The 23,030-nt window shown below is 38.0% G+C and overlaps 1 protein-coding gene across 6 annotated transcripts in view; it reads left to right on the top strand.

The window, feature by feature from the left end:
* Rasal2 (RAS protein activator like 2) overlaps window positions 1–23,030 on the top strand; it is a 287,723-nt gene that overhangs the window by 250,489 nt on the left and 14,204 nt on the right. For 4 of the 6 annotated variants that reach the window (XM_075988340.1, XM_075988341.1, XM_075988339.1 and 1 more), the window contains 5 exons: window positions 6,180–6,324; window positions 6,969–7,205; window positions 10,085–10,286; window positions 12,469–12,668; window positions 13,592–14,441. In XM_075988340.1, coding sequence (XP_075844455.1) covers window positions 6,180–6,324; window positions 6,969–7,205; window positions 10,085–10,286; window positions 12,469–12,668; window positions 13,592–14,441 — 1,634 coding nt within the window. The remainder of the gene's footprint in view (window positions 1–6,179; window positions 6,325–6,968; window positions 7,206–10,084; window positions 10,287–12,468; window positions 12,669–13,591; window positions 14,442–23,030) is intronic. The other 2 variants (XM_075988343.1, XM_075988342.1) reach the window with 1 other exon arrangement.

Below are 23,030 nucleotides of genomic sequence, written 5' to 3'. Positions count from 1 at the left end.
CTAGGTGGTCAGCTCCATCAGGATGAAGTTGAATATGTCCAGAACTGATTGGGTGAATGAGAAGCACATGGACACAGGCATTCTTACTGATGCTCTGGGTGAAGAGTGGAAGGGTTATGTGGTCTGAATCAATTGTAAGAACAATGAACAAGGTTTTCCCTTGAAGCAGAGTATTTTGACCCACATCTGGTGAGTAAGGGGCTTTCTTGTGATAAACCAAGGATAACTGGAGAGAGGAAGAGCAAATCTGGATTTGGATGCATTGTGGATGCCAAGCTGAGTGTTCTCAACTTTGTTACTGTTTAGAGCCCAAAAGAACTAGTACAATCTGCAAATTTTTCAACTCTCTAAAGATGATGGCCACCAATATGTTGTCAAGAAAGCTCTTAAGCAAGGAAGGTGAGAAGCCCCCAAGATTCAGCATCTTGTAACGTCACGAGTCCTGCAAGTGCTCTAAAGAAACAACACACTAAGAAAAAGGAGGAGGAGGCTTCAAATATGCCAAACTTTTGGCCCGATAATGAAAGAAGCCGAAGAAATACTACAGGAACAGATTGCCAAGAGATGTAGGCTGTCTTTGCTGAGAGTGTCTACTTCTAAGTCCAGTCAGAAATAAAGAATCTTTAAAAGTAACAAACTGGTTAGATGTTGAGGACAAGGAGTGTCAGAAGCTGAAGATGCAGCTCAGTGAAGTTGGAGAGGTGGCTAGGTGATTAAGAGCACTTAACTGCCCATTTTTAAGCATTCGTGATACCCTAGATTCAATACCCAAGACTACTGTTTTTATTCTTACATGTTTTATTTATTTGTGTGTATGGGTGTGTGTGAGAGAGAGAGAGAGAGACAACAGACAGAAAGAGAGAGAACAAACACAACTTGTAGTTGGTTATCTCCTTCCACCATGTGGGTGCCAGGGATCCTATTTAAGTCATCAGGCATTGTAGAAAGCATCTTTGCTCACAGAACCATCTTGCTAGCCCAATACTACCTTTAACAAAAAAAAAATAGATGGTAAGAAAAATAGTTGTCAAATTATTTCACAGTTTAAATATTACTTGTGATTCTTCAGACTGTTGTATCAAGAGAAAAGGAGCTGGGCAATGGTGGCACACGCCTTCAATTCCAGCCACTCACAAGGCAGAGGCAAGCAGATCTGTGAGCTTGATGACATCCTGGTCTACAAAGTGAGTTTCAGGATAGCTAGGGCTACACAAAGAAACCTGTCTTTTAAAAAAAAGGAATTAAGGAGGGAAAAAAAGAGGAAAGGAATTAAAAGGGGTAAAAAATAGTAACTGGTTGAGAACTAGGGCTGTGTTTACAGGAAGCAGAATAGTAGTGACAATTTCTACTCTAAACAAGAGCTGGTTTTTTTTCACTTCTGTTTATCTTCAAATCTACTCAATTGCTTTAATGTAAGATCTAATAAGAACTATGAGAAAACAGTTGATTTTCATTGACACAGGAAAGATGCTATTAATCTCATTTACATAGGCACTTAACTATGGTTATACATTTTGTGTTAGTATTTGCTTTAGTTCTGAAATGTAGGGACAGACTCTGGGTGGTGGTGTTTTTGTTGGGTTTTTTTTGTCATTTCTTTTAACTAAATTTTGATGCTGTTAGGGGCCAATTAGAGCTCAGAAATATTCTGTGCCGTGGAGGTATGTGAGGACGGATGGAAGCTTTTAGCTCATGTGCTTGAGATTTCCCAGTGAGAAAAGGAAGTACTCTCCACGCCCCCAGGTGTGTGCCCTTCTCATCATAACAGGCCACAAGGCCTTCGTAATTTTCAATTATTTCTATGAAAGATATTTACCCAGCGTCGTTATAGTTCAAGCTGAGACCAGAGAACGGGATTCTTGACCTGTTCCTGTATTGTGTACTAACGCAGTTATCAGTTAACAAATAAGAATCCTCACACTTTGAAACACTGTATTGAGATGATAAGGTCCACTTAAATACAAAGATGAAGACAGGGGAAACAAGAAAGAAGAAAATAATACAAACTTTTAAACTGTCAATCTTAGATTCCGGGACAATGACAATGGAGGCCAGGCCAGGGCCACAAACTCACAGAGCCCCTTGCAGATGTGCTTTTGCTGGATGCGTGTTTAATAGAGGACACGCAGCAACAGTGACAGGAGCCAACTTTTGCCCAGACTTAAAGGGATGACACTCAGTTACACTGCTCAGCCACCCTCACAAGCCCAGAGGCAATCACAGGCATCTTACAAGTGTTACTGGGTGCAGGTTCAGTCCCTTCCCTTGACAAAGTCAAGTTTACACCAGTGACCTAGGGCAGCAAAACTTCCTCTCATCTGTCCAGCTCTCCCAATGTCCAGCAGAAAGAACCACTCAAAATGAAAGAGGGTCTTCCTGCCCCTACACACGTACTTCTCATTTGCTCCTAACAGCATCAAAATTTAGTTAAAACAACAACAAAAACCCTCAGCTAGACTCTGTCACTACATCTCAGATTCAGCGCTTCCAAATGCTGCTCTCTTCTCAGGAAGGGGCAGTTCAGACTTAGAAAGTCATGCACAATGAACGTGCTGGCACAAATTGATACACATATTGCTGAAGAGTCGTCCAGTACCCTTTAAGACAGGCAGGTAATAGTTAAACAAGCAGAGTGGTCACAGTGGGCTTACAGCAGGCAACATCCCCTCGGGTTATTACAGACAGAGGGAGGGAGACTCAATCTGTGTTGTCCTATAAAAGGCAACAATGAAGCATCTCTAACAGTGTTCTCCATTCTGTGAACATGAAGGTGAGAATATTCATATTCTAAAGATCTGTTTGCTTAAATGGATTTCTGAATTAAAGCTCCAAAATGACAAATGATTACCAAGTCCTTTGATAAAATAGTGAATAATTAAATATATGATTAGCTCAGTAGGCATGAAAATTAATTCATTGAGCTTGGGAAACAATTTAGATAACCTCACAAAGATCTCTGGTTAACATTTCTGTGACCTAAGAACATGGGTTAGGATAAAGAAAATGGCTGCAGCTTCCCAGAGCATGAAAACAATTAACTCATAAGATTCTCAGTACTGAGACTAGACTCTTCTTCCTACTGAAGTTTTGTTGTATTAATACACTTTAAGCCAAAAGAAAAAGAGAAGTGCTGTTTATGTCGTTCATTGGTAGAGTACTTTCCTGACACACATAAGGCCATGAGTATAGCCCACCCATCCTCAAAGAAAGTTGCCATCATAATGTACAGAATCAGCCAGGTTCTTAGCCTGTCTTGATTTTAATAAAAGCATTACTCTCTACTGAGAGAGAAAAAAAAAAGCTCTGTTCTATTTAGACTTAAGTCTTCCATCTGTTTGCTCCCTTTACCTGTCTGATTAAAGTCAATTTCTTGTTGCTGTCTTGTGACAAAGAAGAAATAGCATCTGTGAAACATAAGTCTCTTAGAAGGCATAATTTCCAGGCTGGTGTTAGAGGCAAATGCCTGTCAGCAGTAATATGTCAACACCTGTTAAACAAACCTCACATGAAATGTTGATGATAGTAACCATTTAGCAATTAACATAGAAAACATGTAATAGAACTGAGCATGGTGGCACATGCTTGCATTTTCATCAGTCTTAAGGTAAAGGCAGGACTACTTAATGAGTTTGCAGTTAGTCTGGAGTTCGTGAGACCTTTACTAAAAAGATGGGAGGTGGGGCGTTGGAGAGATGGCTAGATGATTAAGAGCACTTAACTGCTCTTGCAGAGAACCCAGGTTGAGTTCCCAACATCCACATAGTGACTGACAACCATTCATAAATCCAGTTGCAGTGCTGATCTCTGCTGACACCAGACACTTCGGTGGTACACATACAGACACATACACATAAAATAAATCTAAAATTTTTTTAATTAAAAAAATGTTTTCAAAGAAGGGGGTGGAAATACGACTAAGCAGTTAAGAAAGCCTGTTTGCTGCATAATCATGAAGTCCAGCGTTTGGATACAGTACCCACATAACCAGCTCCCAGGATCTGACACTGGGCCTCCATGTGTAAAGTCATGCTCATCTCTTCACCTCTGTTTATAGTCATACGAACAAGACAAATACAGTGCTTTCTTACAATTCAAAGAAGAAAACATGCTAGAACATTTTGAATACACACTAGATATTTAAACTCAGTGATTGCCCCTTTTAGCTCCCCCCCCCCAAAGGCAAAGGAGCAAACTCAAATAATTTTCAAGTAAGTACCTTTTTAGATACAAATCTATAAAAGCTTCATCTTAATTTTAGCATACTACACATTTTCAGACATGCATTATAATTCCAAAAATGAAAACAGTTTTTGGGTTTTTTTTTTTTGGTGGTGGTGGTTTGGTTTGGGTTTTTTTGTTTCTTTTTGAGACAGGGTTTCTCTGTGGCTTTGGAGCCTGTCCTGTTACTAGGCTCTTGTAGACAAGGCTGGCATTGAACTCACAGAGATTCACCTGCCTCTGCCTCCCAAGTGCTGGGATTAAAGGCATGCACCACCACCGCCTGGCCCAAATTTTTGTTTTTTAATAAATTTTTTTATGATATCATTATCAGGAAAATCTTTAGGCCCTTTAGTGCTGGTATAATTTTTGTCTGGACCCTGGGTAATTTATTGGATTGTTTACTTGAAGAATGAAAGAAAATAGTTTTTGCTTATTATTAATATTTCCTTAGAATAGGCATGACCTAAGTGAACACTCATAGCAGAATGTTACAGATTTACATTGTAGCCAGTTATACTGAATTATTCGATGCTGATAGTTTTAAGTTTTACAGCTATGTACCTTTCAAATGAAACAGATTGAATGAAACATGAAATGAACACTGTCTTGTGGCGATTGTTACCAATTTGATGATTTTACTTAATTAAAAACTATTTTAAAGTAGCATGTTTTGTACATAATAATGCAATCTAAAGGATTTTTTTTTCTTTCTTTCTCTCTCTTTTTCTCCTTACTACAACTCTAAAAGGCAGGTCTGATACCTAAATAAAACAGACAAAGCTCAGTCTAATTAAGTAATGTTTCAAGGCCCCTTAGTTAAGTGAGGAATCCAGGATGTTACCATAGCACTCTTTTAATATAATAGAACATGTTCATAATCTGTTTGTATGTATGCGCGTGCACACACATTCATGCATGCATGTGTGCATGGTGCATGTGTATGTACCACTTTGCTTCCTGTTCCCCAAGAATGTTTCTTCTAAATAGATTTCCCATCCCCTGTAATAGCTATTTTTAAAAGCTTTCCTTTACCTCAGTTATAATTATTTTGACAAAAAATGTTTCATTTTGTCCCTGTTATTTTTTTTAAGAAATTACTGTTCTTCAAAACCCTCTTATGACTAACTTGAACCTCAAGTCACATCCACAAATTGAGAAAGATTTTTAAAAGGTCCACTCTTTAATGAAGAGGGACCTGTAAGCAAACTATGCTTCCATCTCCTATAAAACCTTACTAAGCTCCTATCCTGCTTTTTTGAGAGTGATACAAGGGAGGGGGTAATGAATTTGAACATAATTGAGATTTACATGTGAACAAATATGCACAAAAGTATAAACATGGACCGTCAGAAGACACTGAAGTAGCATACCTTACAGAGGTGAACAGATAAGTGATTCCAAAGAATAGTAAGCATATCCTTGTAGATATCCAAAGATTCCTAAGAATATGCTATCCGGCCAGTGATTATAAACCAGTGTCTATGGGAAAGCATATAAAGCATATATAAAGAAAAATGCTGCAGTTTTGTGTGGAAGGTTAAATTACTGTCCCCAGTGCTAGCAGGAGCGCTGAAGAGCCTTGTTTGTGCCTGTGTTTGACACCAACATTACTCCTAAAACTTTAGTTGGTTATCTGTTCAGTCAAACTTGGGAGTTATTTTTCCCCTCTGGAATAATGAGATTACTTACACTAATTGGAGGAACTCTATAAAAGTTCTTGATAATTAATATATTTTGGGTTTCCAATAAAAGATACTACATTTTTAAATCAAATCATGGCTATTTTTTTAAATAATGATGATGCTGATGATTGATTCTATTCTGCTTCCAGGATAAAGAGAATAAATGTAATGCATGGGAGGAGTACACTTCATGGTTCCTCCTTGCTCAGAGTTTCTTGTTCTATTTAGGAAAGGTTAGTTTAGTTATAGTACTTGTCACCTTTTCTCTTTGGTTAGGGGAGTTCATCAAAGCCTTGTATGAATCAGATGAGAACTGTGAAGTGGATCCCAGCAAGTGCTCATCTAGTGAGCTGATAGACCATCAGAGCAACCTGAAAATGTGCTGTGAGTTGGCTTTCTGCAAGATCATCAATTCATACTGGTGAGCTTGTGTCCTTGACACCTTTTCCATATGACTCGAAGGAAATTGCAAGATTTCCCTCCCTTAGGCCTGTCTAAACTCTAACTCTTCATTGTGAGCAGGACTTCTGAACTCCTCTCTAAATAACCCTTCCCAACTGTTAGAGCTGTACTTTCTAATACCTACAAGTAGAGGTTGGAGGTGGCGGTGGGGTTGTTTGGTTTTATTATTTATTATTTTTTTAATATTTGCTAGTACGGAGCAGATGTGTTCATAAATTTTGATCTTTTGCTCTGCCGCAAACAAGTGGTGAGTTTGGGAAGATTTTTCATGAACAGCCTTTAGGGATATTATGGTAAGCTATGTTAAACCAGGTTGTTTAGTAAGGAGCCCCAAGCTGTTTTTCCACTCTGCTAAACTAAATTTGTACTAATCCAAAACTTGTTACTTTCAGTTTCTAATCTCCACTTGGCCTTCTCTGACTATCCCACCTCCTGTCAGCTATGCATCAGACTGACTCCCATCTCTGAGTGTCTAGTAGGTCCTCCTCCTAGCTCAGTTGTAGAACAGGGGCATCCTGGGTCAGAGGGGTCACTTTCATAGGTTATGACACTTTATATTTAGAGGTTTTAGGGGTTTTTGTGTATATTTTCCCCCTTTTGTAGTGTCTTCCCTCGTGAGTTGAAAGAAGTGTTTGCATCATGGAAGCAGCAGTGCCTGAACCGGGGCAAGCAAGACATCAGTGAGCGGCTCATCAGTGCCTCCCTGTTTCTCCGTTTCCTTTGCCCAGCCATTATGTCTCCCAGTCTTTTCAGCCTGATGCAGGAGTATCCTGATGACCGCACATCTCGAACTCTAACTCTTATTGCCAAGGTCATTCAGAACCTGGCCAACTTTGCCAAGTAGGTGAAACTACCCTAACCCTTTAAAAAACACCTGGCTTTAAAGAAACACATGAGTTTTTAGATGAGGCTGAGAGCCGCATTCCCACTCCTACTAGATTTTTATTGCATTGTCAATAAAAATTTTAAAATGGAAACAAATACTAAATAACGCTGGTACAAACATTTAGTAACAGCCGAAAATGTTTATAAAGGATATCTAATAATATGTAAGTGGTAATAACTAAATAAAGTACTAATTAAAGATAGAATGACAAATGATAACATACGCATTATTTTAGCAATGTGAAACCAGTATAGGAATGAGAGTGCTGGGGAAAGGCTAGTGGTATTCTTACATCGCATGCACTAGGTCCAGGTTCAATCCCAAGCATCCATCAAACATGTCATGAAAACAGGCAAATACTGCGGTTACATCATCTGTTGCAAATAGGCTGGCCACTTCTAACAGGTGGTATTAAGAAAAATGCAGAAGATGGAAGGACATTGTAGACAATCAAAAGAAACCAAATGCAGAAAAACCGCCATTAAAGCAGACTGTCTTCTCATATATTATTTTGTAAATTTTTTTTAAATTTAATTTTATGTGTATGGGTGTTTTGCTTATGTATAATACTTGAAATTTATTGGTATTATAAGTTAGAAAAACAATCTGTAAAAATTATTTGGGGGTCCGTCAAGATGATTCATCAGGTAAGGACACCATCTGTCAAACCTGACAAATTGAGTTTAATATCCCAAACCCACATGGTAGACAGAAAAAAAAAAAACAGCGTCAACATGTTGACCTCTGACCTCCACATGTGCACCATGATGTGCAAACACCACCATCCCACACATACAAAATAAACTAATGTAAAGGTTTTTTTTTTAGCTATTTGGCTACTGGAAAGATAACTCAGCGGTTATGATCACTTACAACTACTTCGTTGGACCCAAGTTTGGTTCTAATCACCCACATCAGGTAGCCCACAGCTGCCTGCAAATCTAGTTCCCAGGGAATCCATCACCTATGCCGTCAAGGGGCACCCACACTCACAATCACATACATACACATATAATTATCAAAATAATTTTTATTATTTGGCAAAAAAAACAGTAGAATCTAATTATATGAGATGAATCATGAATAATGTTTTAAAATCTTTAATGTGAAAATGGCATTGATTTATATAAGATACTCCTTATTCTGGAAACAACGGACTCTAAAGTATGTAGAGGTAGTATCTGTGATTTAGTTTAAAATGATTCTAGATTTTAACAAAAGGATATATATCTGTAGAGAATGAAAGCAAACCTGGCAAACCAAAAAAGGTGAACAGTTGGTTGATATAGATGAAAAGCATATGGATGTTCATTATATATTCTTTTAACTTTCTGTAGGCTTAAATTTATTTTCCAAAGGAAGTTTGGAAGCCAAGAACAGTGGCTCACACCTTCAATCCCTGCACTCAGGAGGTAGAAGCAGGTGGATCTTTTTAAGTCCAAGGCCAATCTAGTTTAGGCCAGCCAGCCAGTGAGACTTCTCCAAAAGAGAGAGGGGGAGAGAAGGAAGGACCAGGAAAGAATTCAGACTGCTAAAGTGATCACAGATATATTTAATATTGAGACAGACAAGCTTCTACCAACAATGTATGGAAGAAAAACTGCCGTTGAAGCAGACTGTCTTCTCATATATTATTTTGTAATTTTTTTTAAATTTAATTTTATGTGTATGGGTGTTTTGCTTATGTGTAAGCCTATGTACCACATGCATGTGCGGTGCCTATAGAGGCCAGAAGAGGGCATCGGATTCTCTAGAACTGGAGTTAGAGACAGTTGCAAGCCACCATGTAAGTGCTGGGAATAGAACCCAGGTCCTCTGGAAGAGCAACTAGTGCTCTTAATTGTTGAACCATCTCTCCAGCCCTCTAATAGAATTTTTTTGAAGTGGACCTTATAGCTAACACAGAAAAAATTGCCCATATTTGAGTTATTTCTAATAAAATTATTTGTAGGTTATGTTGGGGCAGGTTTTATAGACTTATAGTAGGAAAATAGATGGGCAGAAATTTCTTCTTTGATGAAATAAAGAACATGAACAGAGACTTAGAAAAAGTCTCCTCCCATACAGTCTCCTCTTGTGTAAGGACTGCAGTTCATGGTTTTAGTTACCTGAGATCAACTGTGGTCCAAAAATATTAAATGCAGCATTCAAACCATTGTGAGTAGGATATCTCCTGATGTCTGACTAGCTCAGTCATCCGTTTGTTCTCTGTATCCATGCAGTATATACCACCTACATTAATAGGCTCTTGGTTTTCAGATTAACTAATGACATATCATAATGCTTGTATTCAAATAATCTTAGATTACTCATTAATAGTCCCCACCCAAGTAGAAATTGTTATGCTGGCAATTTGGATGTGATGAAGAGAAACTATAAAGTCCTTTTAAATTTGGGTTGGTTTTTTGGGGGGGGGGTTAAGAGTGCATTATAGGGCAAAATATAGGGAGTTCAATGATACCTGCAGTTTCAGGCATCCATTAGAGGTCTTTCAATATGAACCATGGGTAAGAAAGAGACTACTATGAAATACATTTGGAAACTAGAAATAAAAAAAATAGCAAAATTGGAGATTGTATTGATGGGCATTTGGTAGATAACTAAGGATTATATTATGTGAAAATTTTGAAAACCAAAACAGGAATTTTTGTCTTTACTTTTGAGTTTTTCAACATGAGTTAAAGAAATATTAAGAAAGAATATTTTAGCAGTTACAACTTAAAATCCTTATCATCACAAAATAAAAGACATGATACCTCTTTGTAAGTCAACTCAAAATGTTAACATATCTTTTCTTGACTTACGTTCTTTCTTGTTTTCTCACCTAACTCAGGTTTGGTAACAAAGAGGAATACATGGCATTCATGAATGATTTTTTAGAACATGAATGGGGTGGAATGAAGCGGTTCCTTTTGGAGATCTCTAATCCAGACACCATCTCAAACACCCCAGGCTTTGATGGTTACATTGATCTGGGCAGAGAGCTGTCAGTTTTGCATTCCTTACTGTGGGAAGTGGTTTCCCAGCTTGATAAGGTAAAGTCGGGGAGTGGTGGGAAATGGGAGATACAGAACCTTAGTGTCCAGATCCCAGAGATCATGATGATGACAGCAAACAGCTTTTCTGCTGGTGACAGCAGCCTTTTGTTCTAGACACCATCATTAAGTAGGTGATGTACACCAAAATTCTTGGAGAGCCATGGAATCATTAATATATGTTTAAATAATTACCTGAACTAATCAAATATTCTGTAAATTTATATATATGACAACTTGCTTAGAAACTATTTTCAGATATTACTATATGCATCCATGTATAAGGAGAAACTTCATCTGGTAATTTCTAAAGACAATATTTCTGTAAATTTATATATATATGACAACTTGCCTAGAAACTATTATCAGATATTAGTATATGCATCTTTATCTATGTAAAAGAAACTTCTGGTAATTTCTAAAGACAAGATCTTTTTAAGGTACAAGTTTAAAAAATATTGTTCATCATATTCAAGTTAATTTCACCATGGAGAAATTGTTCTTCCCATTGTGTAAGTCAGGGTTGGATATAATTTTCAGCAGTAAGAATCACATAGGATCTGAAAGTACAGATGTTTTCTTTATCTACCAATGTGAATTAAGAACACAAAAATAATCATTTTCTTATGACAAAGGAACTTTATTTCATTTTAACAACAAAGTGTAAAACATACCAATCATTTTCTTCATTCTGGATTTTAAAAAGAGGAATAGATTCTATAGTATAAAATAGTTCAGTAGTCAATGTTATTTTTCTATAAGGATTTATTTTTCTTAAATTTTCTTATCTATAAAGTGTTATTATCTAATGTATAAGAATAAACTTCTTAGTAAATTTTACTTTCTAGAAAAAATATAGTTATGGTACTTAAAATGTTTATAAAACCATAAACCATTCTTTATCCTCAAGAACTACTTCTTTACTTTAAGAAATGCTATGTGGATACTCAGTTGAAGTTATGTAGAAAGTAAATTCTTCTTATGTGACTCTTAGCTTAGCATTGTTGAGCAAGTAAAAGCATTCTTCAGATGACATTCATACCTGCCCTAGCAGAGTGGAAGAGTGCCAGTTAGCTGGAACATGCAGCTAAGTGTTAGAGCACCTGCCTGGCATGAGAGGACCTGAGGTTTGAATGTCAGCAAGGAAAGCACACAGTATAATACAATGATAGAGTACCTGCCTGGCATGAACAAGGACCTGGGTTTGATTGCCAGACACACTGATCATTGAGAAGATAACAATCTAAAGGTATCCATGGCTGCTTATCCTAAACTGCATAGTGATTGAGGGATTCCATGAGAACCCATGGGGATAAGAATGCCATTAGGGAAAAAAATGATGAAGATAAGATAAAACAATTATTTTAAAAGGTGTTTTTAGATAGCTACATCAGTAAGATACACATACAATTATTTCACGAAATAGGTCTAGTTTATTCATAATCAAAGTCTTTTTTTTAACAGGTTTTTCTATGTGAACACACTTCTTCATTTTTAGTCTTTAGTCATGGAAACCAGGAGTATATCTAGACACATCTCAGAGGAGAGAAAATGCCCTGATTTTACTATTTTGGTTTGGTTTGGTTTTTAACAAAAGACTCAGTTGACAGTGAGTCAAGGTTTCCAAGATTTACTGGAATAGTGGATTGTACTGTAAACTAACTGCACATCCTGCAGTTCTCTGGGTCCCTGAGTGCAGCACCTTCCTGTATGTTGGCATGCATTGCTTTCCTCACATAATTGCTTTTCCTCCGGAAGTTTCATCACGCTGGCAGCCATCTGATCCCAAAGTTCCTTTGGTTAAAAGGTGTTTGGTTCTTCCCTTTCCCTCTCCATCTTGGTCTGGTAGTCACTCAAAGACTTAGTGTGCTTTGCATGCATATTTTAGTTGGAATGGCAATAGTTTGTTTGTTTGTTTGTTTGTTTTGAGCATGACTTTTAATTTTTATTTGCATAATCCTAATTTCTATTTCCTTTCTTTCTTCAATGTCTACTGCACCTTGTTCCGCCTCCTCCATTCATCTCGACGCCATGGTTCTGCTGCTCCATAACAATGCATTATGAACTTGCCACTCCCATGTACAATACCTACCCTTCCTCCAACCTACATCCTTCCATCAATGGGCATCATTGTCCCCAAAACAATATGTTGTGGATGTCACAATGCTTATTGTCCAATTAGGGTGAAAATTCCTTCCTACAGGCAACTGTGGCAAAACTGGGGCCTCTCCCTCGTGTTCTTGCTGATATTACCAAGTCTCTGACTAATCCTACACCAATACAACAGCAGCTGAGACGCTTTGCTGAGCATAGCTCCAGTCCAAATGTCAGTGGAAGCCTCTCCTCTGGGCTGCAGAAAATATTTGAAGACCCCACTGACAGGTATGAAAGAGAGGATTTGAATGCTGCTCCTCAAACAGATAATGTTTAAATTTGACAGAAACCTACTTACCTTATTTTTTTTAAGTTTGCAACTTATAAGCTATGAGCAACTAAAAAAAAATCATCTGAGATAAATCCAGTTGTTTGTCACAATGCACAACAGCCAGTATTACTTATTTTCCGGGATGATACTGTAACATTTTATGGTATAAATATATACAAAGATCTGTCTGTCATGTTTCATGGAAGATGAAGGGCTATTATAAAATTGATGTTTTCATGTAATCTACTACTCCCTAGACCAGTGGTTCTCAACTTTCCTAATGCTGCAACCCTTTAATTCAGTTCCTCATGTTGTGGTGACCCCCAATTGTAAGATAATTTTCTTGCTACTTTATAACTAATTTTGATACTGTTATGAGTTGGAATGTAATTACCTAATATGCAGGAGATCTGATAAGCAACCTCCAACGTGTTTAAGACCTACTAGTTAAGAACCACTGCCCTAGACCCTCAGTTAAAACCACTTTAGAGTTGTCTATGCCTGCTGAATAGGTGTACAAAATGTTGAGCCCTCAACTTTGTGCTCTGAATTGGAATGATTTATGCCTTTAGCAAGGAACAGATATTCTCTGAAGGTTATGACAGAACTAAGTATGAATTAGGATATTTGAGAGAGTATTCTAACTCATTAAAAACTAAGGTGGGAGGAATATTATTTCAACCTTTGGGAGAAAACTAGTAATGCTAGATTTTATTCTAAGGATTGTAGTGATGAATAATGAAATCTGAGTTTCTAAAGAAATGTAACTTCCCTATTGGGCCTGTGAAACTTCAAAAGAGTCTCATGCCCAAACTGAAGAACTATTAATTATGTTGAATTTGCCTCAAGAGTAATTAAGGGGGCCATTCCTTTTCCACAGTGATTTGCATAAACTAAAATCTCCAAGCCAGGAGAACACAGACAGCTATTTCAGAGGGAAAACATTATTGTTGGTTCAGCAAGCCTCCTCCCAGAGCATGACTTACTCTGAAAAGGATGAAAAGGAAAACAGCCTTCCTAATGGCCGGAGCATCTCCCTCATGGACCTCCAGGACACTCATGCTGCTCAGGCGGAGCATGCGTCTGTCATGCTTGATGTACCTATGCGCCTCGCAGGAAGCCAACTTTCTATAACCCAGGTGGCTAGCATCAAACAACTTCGGGAAGCCCAGAGCACTCCCCAGAGTGCACCTCAAGTGAGAAGACCCCTGAACCAGCCAGGAAGTCTCCAGCCCTTGTCATTCCAGAACCCTGTCTATCACCTCAACAACCCAGTTCCAGCAATGCCAAAGGCCTCTGTAGATTCTAGTTTGGAGAACCTAAGCACTGCCAGTTCTAGAAGCCAAAGCAATAGTGAAGACTTCAAACTCAGTGGACCCAGCAATAGCAGCATGGAAGATTTCACCAAAAGAAGTTCGCACAGTGAAGACTTCTCCAGGCGGCACACTGTACCAGACAGACACATACCTCTTGCTCTGCCTCGACAAAATAGTACTGGGCAGTCCCAAATCCGAAAAATGGACCAGGCTGGGTTAGGTGCCCGAGCCAAAGCTCCTCCATCCCTTCCACACAGTGCTTCCTTACGTAGCACAGGGAGCATGTCAGTGGCATCTGCAGCCCTAGTGGCTGAACCTGTGCAGAATGGAAGCCGATCCAGGCAGCAGTCCTCTTCCTCCAGAGAGAGCCCTGTTCCCAAAGTGAGAGCAATCCAGAGACAACAGACACAGCAGGTAGAGTATGCTACATGGCTTTGACTTCTGCTTGGATGGACAACTGTTTTGTTTCTTTATATATAAGTGTCCAGAAATCAAATTGAAAACAAGGTTTCCACTTAAGAATGTTTCTGTAACTTTTAAACAGAAGAAAGAAATGGAAAGATTTGGAAGGTTCTGACTAGGTAAAAGCAGAACAGGACTTGACTTGTTACCCTTAGGAGGCTAACAAACACCCAAGAGGCATTTCTTTTCCACGAGGAACAGAGCTGCTTCTTCAGGGTATGCTTAGAGCAGTACTGTGGCATTGGGCAAATAATTACACAGTTATATAGGAGATCTCCAGTCAAATCAACTGTATTTAGGGAATATGGAAATTGAACCTTCTTAATTTTTCCTTAAACTTCCAGAATAAAGTTTTGCTTTCTGAGCTACAATTTAATATAAATGCATTTCACTTCATCCCCCAACTCCCTGTGGAAATACCAAGTCCCGTGTGCCTTTTCCTGGAATTAGCTCAAAAGATAAACAACTGAACACCTAGAGAGACAAGGGAAAGAGGAAAAAATACAGAAATATATATGGTTGATAAGTACTTGAAATATTTGCACATCCCTTATATTACTACATACATGGGCAAGTCCAGCTGATATCACACCAGTCCTGATACATTTTGAAATTTTATTTTCCCAGAGTGCAGAGGTATGATATTTTGAATTATGCATGACATTTTGAATCATTTATCATATTTTGCCCTTAGATATAAGCTAATAACGTTAGAGGTCTCTCTTCCACTGCCCCCCTATGTTTGTTTCATCTGAAAGAGTTTATTTCCTAAAAAATTTGTAATTTGTATTTGTGGAATTTTTTAATATATATTTATTTTATTATTTATTTACTTAGTTTTGGAGACAGTTCTCACTAAGTAATCCTGAATGATCTTGAACTCACAGAAATCAGCCTGCCTTTGCCTCCTGAGCACTGAGATTATAGCTTTGCACCACTATACCTGGCTTGGATATTTTTTTTTGAGAACTTGCATATAATCTATTTTGATCAAATCCATCCCCATTCCTTCCCCTCCAGCTTTTCCCTACCCTCCAACACCACTTTTCTATCCCAGTTCCATGTGTTCACTCTCTCAAAAACAAAACAAAACATTTGAGTCCTCTTAGGTATAGGACTACATATTGGAGCGTGGATAGTTTTTCAAGAGCCCCATCCCTAAGGACAACTTACTTTCCCTTCCCCAGAAACAGTCAGGTGCCAGTGGCATCTCAGCTAGTTGTAGAACTTAATGATCCCTTCCTGGCTATGCTGGGATTTGGGCTGGCTTAATCATGTACATATAGTGACAGCTGCTATGAGTTAATGTATGTGGTGGTTCTGTCATGTCCAGCAAATAATGTTTCACAAAATCAGCTACATCTTTTTGTTATATTCTTTCTCCCCCCTTCACTGATGATCCCTGAGCCTTGAAGCGGGAAGATGTGTGTATTGATGTCCCATTTAGAGCTGAGCACTTCAGAGTTTATTCTCTACATACTGGCCAGTTGTGGTTCTGTATTAATCACCATCTACTACAGAGAGAAGCTTCTCTCGTTAGGGTTGGTATAAAGATAAGAAATTAAGGGTATCAGTTTCATACTGTGTTTATTTTGCAGGATAATATTAAGTTGTTCCCTAAGACCTATTGCCTAACCAGTGATGGGATTTGGGCCCAGTTAATACTACCAGGCATGAGTTCTGTCTATGTAACAGGCTTTAAATCCTAAGACTTTAGTTGCTCTTTAGACATATATTCTTTTTAATAATGTTCGTTGGTGTTTTATAATGTTCATTAGTGTTCTGCCTGCATATATACCAGTGTGAGGGTGTCAGGTCCCCTAGAACTGGAGCTACAGACAGTTGTGAGCTGTGATGTGATGCTGGGAATTGAACCAGGGTCCTCTGGAAGAATAGTCAGTGCTCTTAACCACTGAGCCATCTCTCTAGCCCTGCTCTTTAGACAAGTCTTGCCAAACCAGTTGTTATTGTAGATCATAGGGTTCACGGCTGGGAAGACTGTTGATTACTACCTGCCCCCCAGTAGCATACATAGAGCCTTCCAGTCAGTGGGATGAAGCTTCCAGGTCAGTAGCAGCTAGACTGTCCCAAGACTCAACTGTCTTCAGCAATAAGGTCATCTTTCAAGGTCTCGAGGGAAACCGAAAGCAATGGCTATAGCCTCTAATGTTTGCCTGGGGTCTATGGGGTCCTGCTGACAAACATTTCAAAACAAGGTAACCTGACTTAGCACTTACCCTTTTATTTGATTGCTTATGGTGCCTGAGTGAGGCATACCCTTCTCTCCCCATGTACTGCCCTTAATGAGTAATTTGTGTGTGTGTGTGTGTGTGTGTGTGTGTGTGTGTGTGTGTGTGTGTGTGAGAGAGAGAGAGAGAGAGAGAGAGAGAGAGAGAGAGAGAGAGAGAGAGCGAGCGCATCTTCAGTAGTAGGTTTCCATGAGGCATTTTCAGAGGTCTTTAGTGATAGTTATCCATACCACCTCCTCTATGCTCCCTTCCCACCCCCAACCACCATTTAACCTTTTCTGTCCCATTATTTCCCTTTCTTCCATCATACTACCTAAAGTCTATTCCTTTAGCTTGAAATTCCCCCACCTGGCCCCTTAACTAGTTTTGGAACTTCTGTGTATACTATGTATATATTTTCATCAATTCTTTGAGAATTTAATACATGCAAACATGTATTTTGATGACATTCTTCTCCCACTCCCATCTCCTCACCCTCTACCTTCCAACATTACCTATATACTTGTGGGTGTGGGCCATCCTCTAGAGTGGAGCATGCCTACAGGGGGACACATTCCTTTAAACAAAAAAACCTTTAACCTTCCTTCCAGAAGCTCTCAACTGTTAGTAGCTCTCCAGCTTTAGGTGAGGACTGATGAGCCCCTGTCCTCTCTTGTGGGTATAAATTCTAAAGAGTTCATGATTAAAAGAATTCTATGACATACTTTTAGGGAACAGAATAACTGCTCAGGAAGACTATAATAAAATCCCAGTTCATCTGTGTAATATAGCTCCATTTTTACAGGGAGGTTCTTCCTGACTTAACTCTGCCCTATTGCTACTACAGCAGAACTTTCCCCCTGCTCTTGCATTGATTTTATTTTAAAAGTTGGATATTTGCAGAATCCTTAGATACAGAAGTTGAGAATGAGCTTAAGGTTATTCTGAAAGCCAACTTTCAAGGAAAAGTGTCTCAGGTGACTATTCTTTCCGGAGGAACAAAGCTCCTCGAGGTTGAGTTCTTCCTTTTAGTGTATTCTGTCTCACAAGGTTGTACTGATCCATTTGATCTAAAAGGATCATCTAAGGACAAATCATGTATACTCCATGTATATATAGCTCAAGCTGGCCAGAAGCTACAGTCATCCTACTTATTCCTAAGGTTCCCCAGGCTGGGACCACCACAGCTGGCCTACATGTCTTTTATATACACACATATGTTTATACAGAAATGCTCATGATTCTTGCTGAAAGACCTTCATTTGTGTAAGCCTTCTTGTAATTTACTTTCATCACATGTTTCTGTGCTTCCTTCCAGTTGATGGTAACTACTTTCAGAGAATGAAAGTATTTATTAGAAGAAGAATGAAGAGCTAAGTAATTTTAAAGATGAAATGCAACATTCCCTCTAGCTTAGGGCAGCTAGAGGGCAGTAAGGATGAGGTACAAGTAGAAAAGTTCTCATTGATAAGGACATTGATTCAGTTCGGTCCTGAAAAGAAAAGGAAAATCAAAATTCTCTTCTTTGGGCAGGCAGTACTGTTGCTGTTACCTACCCAACTTCTCCACACATTGTACTAAATAAACTTTTCTTTCAAAAACATGCTTTAGTTTTCCTCCTGTTACTTCTGACTTCTCATTTTGCTTTCCTCCATCATATAGTCCTATCACAAAGTACTTGTGCTTATAATTTTTATGCATTTGACTAAGACCAGTTGCTACTGACAGTATTTTTTCTGTAGAAAATATACCTATTACACAAGCACAGAACATGCTTCCACAGTGAATAGAAGACTGTCTAGATAAGTAGGAGGCAGTAGATGTGTATCATCTCCAAAAACAAATTTAACTTGAAGTTTTCTGTTACAGCCTGATGAATTAGGGAATGTACTACCATGAACTGGGGCACAGCAACAGGGAGAGGTCTTTGCACAGATTTAAAATATTCATCTTCATTTAGACCCTGCTGATAGCAGCCACTATCACAGAAGTCGAAACCTAGTGTTTTGATTGTCCAAGTTTGTGACTTTTCTGCAGTGACTTTTCTGTCCAGTAAGTAAATGGTCTATTCTTTGGAATGTGTTGTGACTCTTTATTCTCGTTCCATGTCTTGTGATTTTCATCTCACGAGTCCTCTCTGTAGTCAGCACATTTTTAAGGCAAATTCCTGTACATATTTTAATTGCAAATTGTGTTGAGAATTTTTTTTCTTTCTCTCAACCTAGAGAGTTTCTTTGTGGGGATTGTTCTGTATAATTATCAGTGGCTGTGTCCCATGCAAATTCCATTTGTATTCTTAGCACAAAAGAGAGCTTTTGTCAGCAGAGTGGCTGGCTTCAATCTTCTCAAATAGTGAGTAGGAAGGAAAGAAAATCCTAACAAAACACTTTACTAAGAAATAATTCTTTCTCAAGAAATTTGGAATATTTTGACCCGTTGAGCCTCTTTCTAGATTTCTTTTTTTTTCTCTCATTTCTTCTCTTACTTATTTTTTACGTATCATGTGTTTCATACAAATAATAGACTTTATTTATTTTAAATATTTGAGTTGTTCAGACTTAGTATATCAGAAATTTGAATTTGAAAGCCCTTTTAAATAGGCATGTAACACACCCTTCAGTTTCATGCTGCGGTGTTCACATTTGGATTTGCTGAAACCGCTTCTAACCAAACTCTTTAAGAACCATGAGAGTTGAGTTACTTTGGTGTTGATACCAAACTGGTTTTTCATTTAGGAGAACTTATTTCAGACTATGAAGAAACTGAAACCAAGTGCTGTTTATATCTAGTAAAGACCCACAAGGTGCAGAGGAACTGGCCTGTTGCCAGCTGTCCCAGCAGAGCCAGGCTGTGACGAACTGTAGTATCAGCAAAACTGTTGTATCAGGCCTCTCTGTCCTCGAGCACTGTTTTCCCAGGGGAACCCTATATAGCATCAACTCAAAGGAGATTGTAGAATATCCTCTTTTTTCTGTCTTTTCCAGCTTCATTTTAATTCAGGATCTCTTGAAAGTCAAGCAACTATAAATGTTCTTCCTAAGGCTACAGCTAAGCAGGATGAAATTGAACCACTTACCAGCCATTCTCTTCCATTCCTTTGACTATGAGATAAGAAACTTTGTTATATATCCAGCTTATAAAAAGGAGATGGGATAATTGTTAATGAAAAACATTTGATATCCTTCCAAAGGACTACGGGAAGAACAGTGTCCTTCTTTTAACAGTGCAGTGGATTCTGAAGAAAACTCGGTGCTAATATATAAAATTCTACTGAACTTTTCTCATACATTGAATTATTCACTGTAGTTCAAAAGAATTGTATGATGTAGTGCTGTTTGTCTGGTGGCGATGTAATTGGGGATATCAGCACATGTGAGACCAAAAGAAAAAAATAACAAGACTGGAAAAATAACTCAGTGGTTAAGAGTACTTACTGCTCTTGCAGAGGACCTGTGTGGCAGCTCACACACCTGTAACTCCAGCTCCAAATTAGTATTTTTTTAAACAAAAACTATAAAAGCCAGTTTATAGACTTTCTGTAGTGCACATATTCTAATACTTTTGAACCAAAATTACCTGTTTTCTTCCACTCTAGTACAGTAGCTACTTTTGACTTCCATATTATTTTCTACTCATGATTTTCTAAAGGATGTGATATAAACAGAAAGAATAAAGCTGATCTGACCCGTCTTGTCAATTTTACTTATCATAATTACTATTTTGATGCTTTACCCAGAGTAAAATTCAACCAATAAAATAAGAAGAGAGTTGAGATGTCCAGTTTCCATTGCCCAATCTCTCACAATTCACTGGGTATTGTGTTAGTCCTCCTAAAAATACAATAGAGCTACCACCATCATTAGTGGTGTGAACCAACCCTTGCTTTAAAATCTCACAGAGCATCTCAAGCCTAGACCACCCACGTTTTTCTGTCTTGTTTTTAATATGCTTTTCAAGGTGAGATCTGTATGTTCTTAGGCACACTATTCATTTAGAACTAAGGAGAGTTATAGATAATAAAGTTAGACATAATAAACGACAGGAAAAGAAAGTTTATTCAGTATCTTATTAACCATTGAGAGCAGGAAGCTATTAGGTAACTCCCTTAATTAATAAATTCTTAATAATAAGGTTATTAGTAGCTTACAAAGTAGCTACTTTATCTCAAACTGCTGTGAAATAGAAAATCCTAGTCCAGCGGCTCCCATGTGCCCTAATTGTGCTAAAGTAATATAATTGTAAAACTAAAAAGCCATTTGTCTCCTTCAAACATTGATATCAATCAGTTCTTTATGATTCAGTGCTACCCTTTTTGTTTTGTATCAGAAAATTAAACCCATTATTTCTGTTTCTCTTAATCAGTACAGAAACAGTTCATTGCCCTGTGCTCTTCACATTCAGCATGCGGAGAACTACACATGTATTTGTGTATAACGTATTTGCAGTTTACCAAATGTTTTCACTCTTTGTCTCTTTTTCTTACAACTTTTAGTTTTTTGAGTCAGGGCCTTTCTCTATGTAGTCTTAGCTGTCCTGGAACTCACTATGTAGACCACGCAGACCTCGAATACACAGAAACTCCAGTGCTGGAATTAGAGGCATGTGCCACCATGCTCAAATATTGTAACTTTTGATATGAATAGTTCTTTCCTTTTGTAAATGACACTGCATCCACTAGGCCAGAGTTCCCAAAGTATTATGTTCAAAAATGATTTAAGTATATATAGGTATTTACTTAGTTATGTAAATGATACATGTTTGAACAATATAACCTTTAATATTTGAATATATAAGTGCATACTGATATAGTATCAAACTCATGGCTCTACTGATATTGCTTAGCATAGCGGCTTAGGTAACTATAAAAGGTTATTTTTAAAAGCGATAAATGTTTATAATAAGTTAAATATAGTAAAAAGTGGCTCATAAATAAATGAAGTATAATAAGCATTTATTTAACTGTAGTAGAAGTTGAAGTAGAATTTTAAGTACAAAGTTACTGAAATTTAAGACTAAAACGTACAAATGCTAAATCATGACTTTAGAGAGGGAATTTCTACACAGTCATCACAATTGGGTGTGTGTAAACTTCATCCTTCCTCAAGCATAAAGCCATCTTTACTGAGCAGAGTTCTCCTTCAAACCTTTAAGACAGCCTATATTAGCCCTTGTGTTTTTATAAAGTGTCTGAAGACAGGCTTTTCATCTTTCCTTCTAACCTTCACAGGCATCAAAATCCCCTTTTATTTAGAGTTTAACTGAGTTCTAGTCTAGAATGTTTTAAAGTTTCTTAAAGTATAGCTTGGCTGCTGGGCGGTGGTGGTGCACACCTTTTAATCCAGCACTCAGGAGGCAGAAGCAGTTGGATCTTTGTGAGTTTGAAGCTAGCCTGGTCTACAGAGCAAGTTCCAGAACAGACTCCAAAGCTACACAGAAGAAACCCTGTCTTGAAAGACAAAAATAAAATAAAATGTATAATTTGGCATGGGAGAGAAAATTCTCTTCAATTATGAAAATTAGAGTTGTTCCTCAAAAAAAAACATTTTAATTGTGAAAAGCTAGCATAAACACACAGATTTTTCTTACTATTGTACATGCACTCACCCCACTTCCTCTTCATCTTCCCTCACTCTTACACACACATATAACATATATACATCTTCTTCCTGCCTCTGGCAGCCTAGAAAACTAACACGTGCAGTTTTACCAATCCACAGAATTCCTGTGAGATGATCAGGTCGATAATGGGAACAGTGACGATGATGGCATCTTCATTCAATAGATGAGGAAAATAGAATTTAAGAGATTAAATGTTTTAGTTACTAAGTGGCAGAGTTGCTTCTCAAGACTCGAATTTTTAACACTCGGCATATTTATATTGAGAAAGATAAGAAAGGTCATTTATCTTGCTAACCTGACTAGATAGAAGCATGCTTTAGAGGCTTAGACCATCTGGAATTCATAGTTTGATCTTATGTTCTTAACAAACTTTGTAGTGCTGAAGACATAGTTTAGTGTAGAGCACTTGCCTAGAGCACATACAAAACCTAAGTTCTGTATCTAACACAGCTAAATAAACAAACAAAAGGCCCAGGGAGTTTCTTGCCGACAGACTCTTAAACGGTCCTAACACACCAGGAAGTCAGCTTCTAGAAAAGTAATAAATATCATCACTTCCCTTTTTCTAAATGATGAATATAAAAGCTCAGTATTGGCGTTCTGATATGTACATCTGTGAGCTTGCTTAGCAACAGCCGGTTCTTCAGTCCGTGGTTTTCCTGGTTCAACAGATATCCCATCATCTGAGCGTTCA

The sequence above is a fragment of the Microtus pennsylvanicus genome, chromosome 10, assembly GCF_037038515.1.
Source record: "Microtus pennsylvanicus isolate mMicPen1 chromosome 10, mMicPen1.hap1, whole genome shotgun sequence".
NCBI classification, from domain to species: Eukaryota; Metazoa; Chordata; class Mammalia; order Rodentia; family Cricetidae; genus Microtus; species Microtus pennsylvanicus.
Note: the sequence above shows the minus strand (reverse complement) of the source record. Positions and strands in the feature narration are given on the sequence as shown.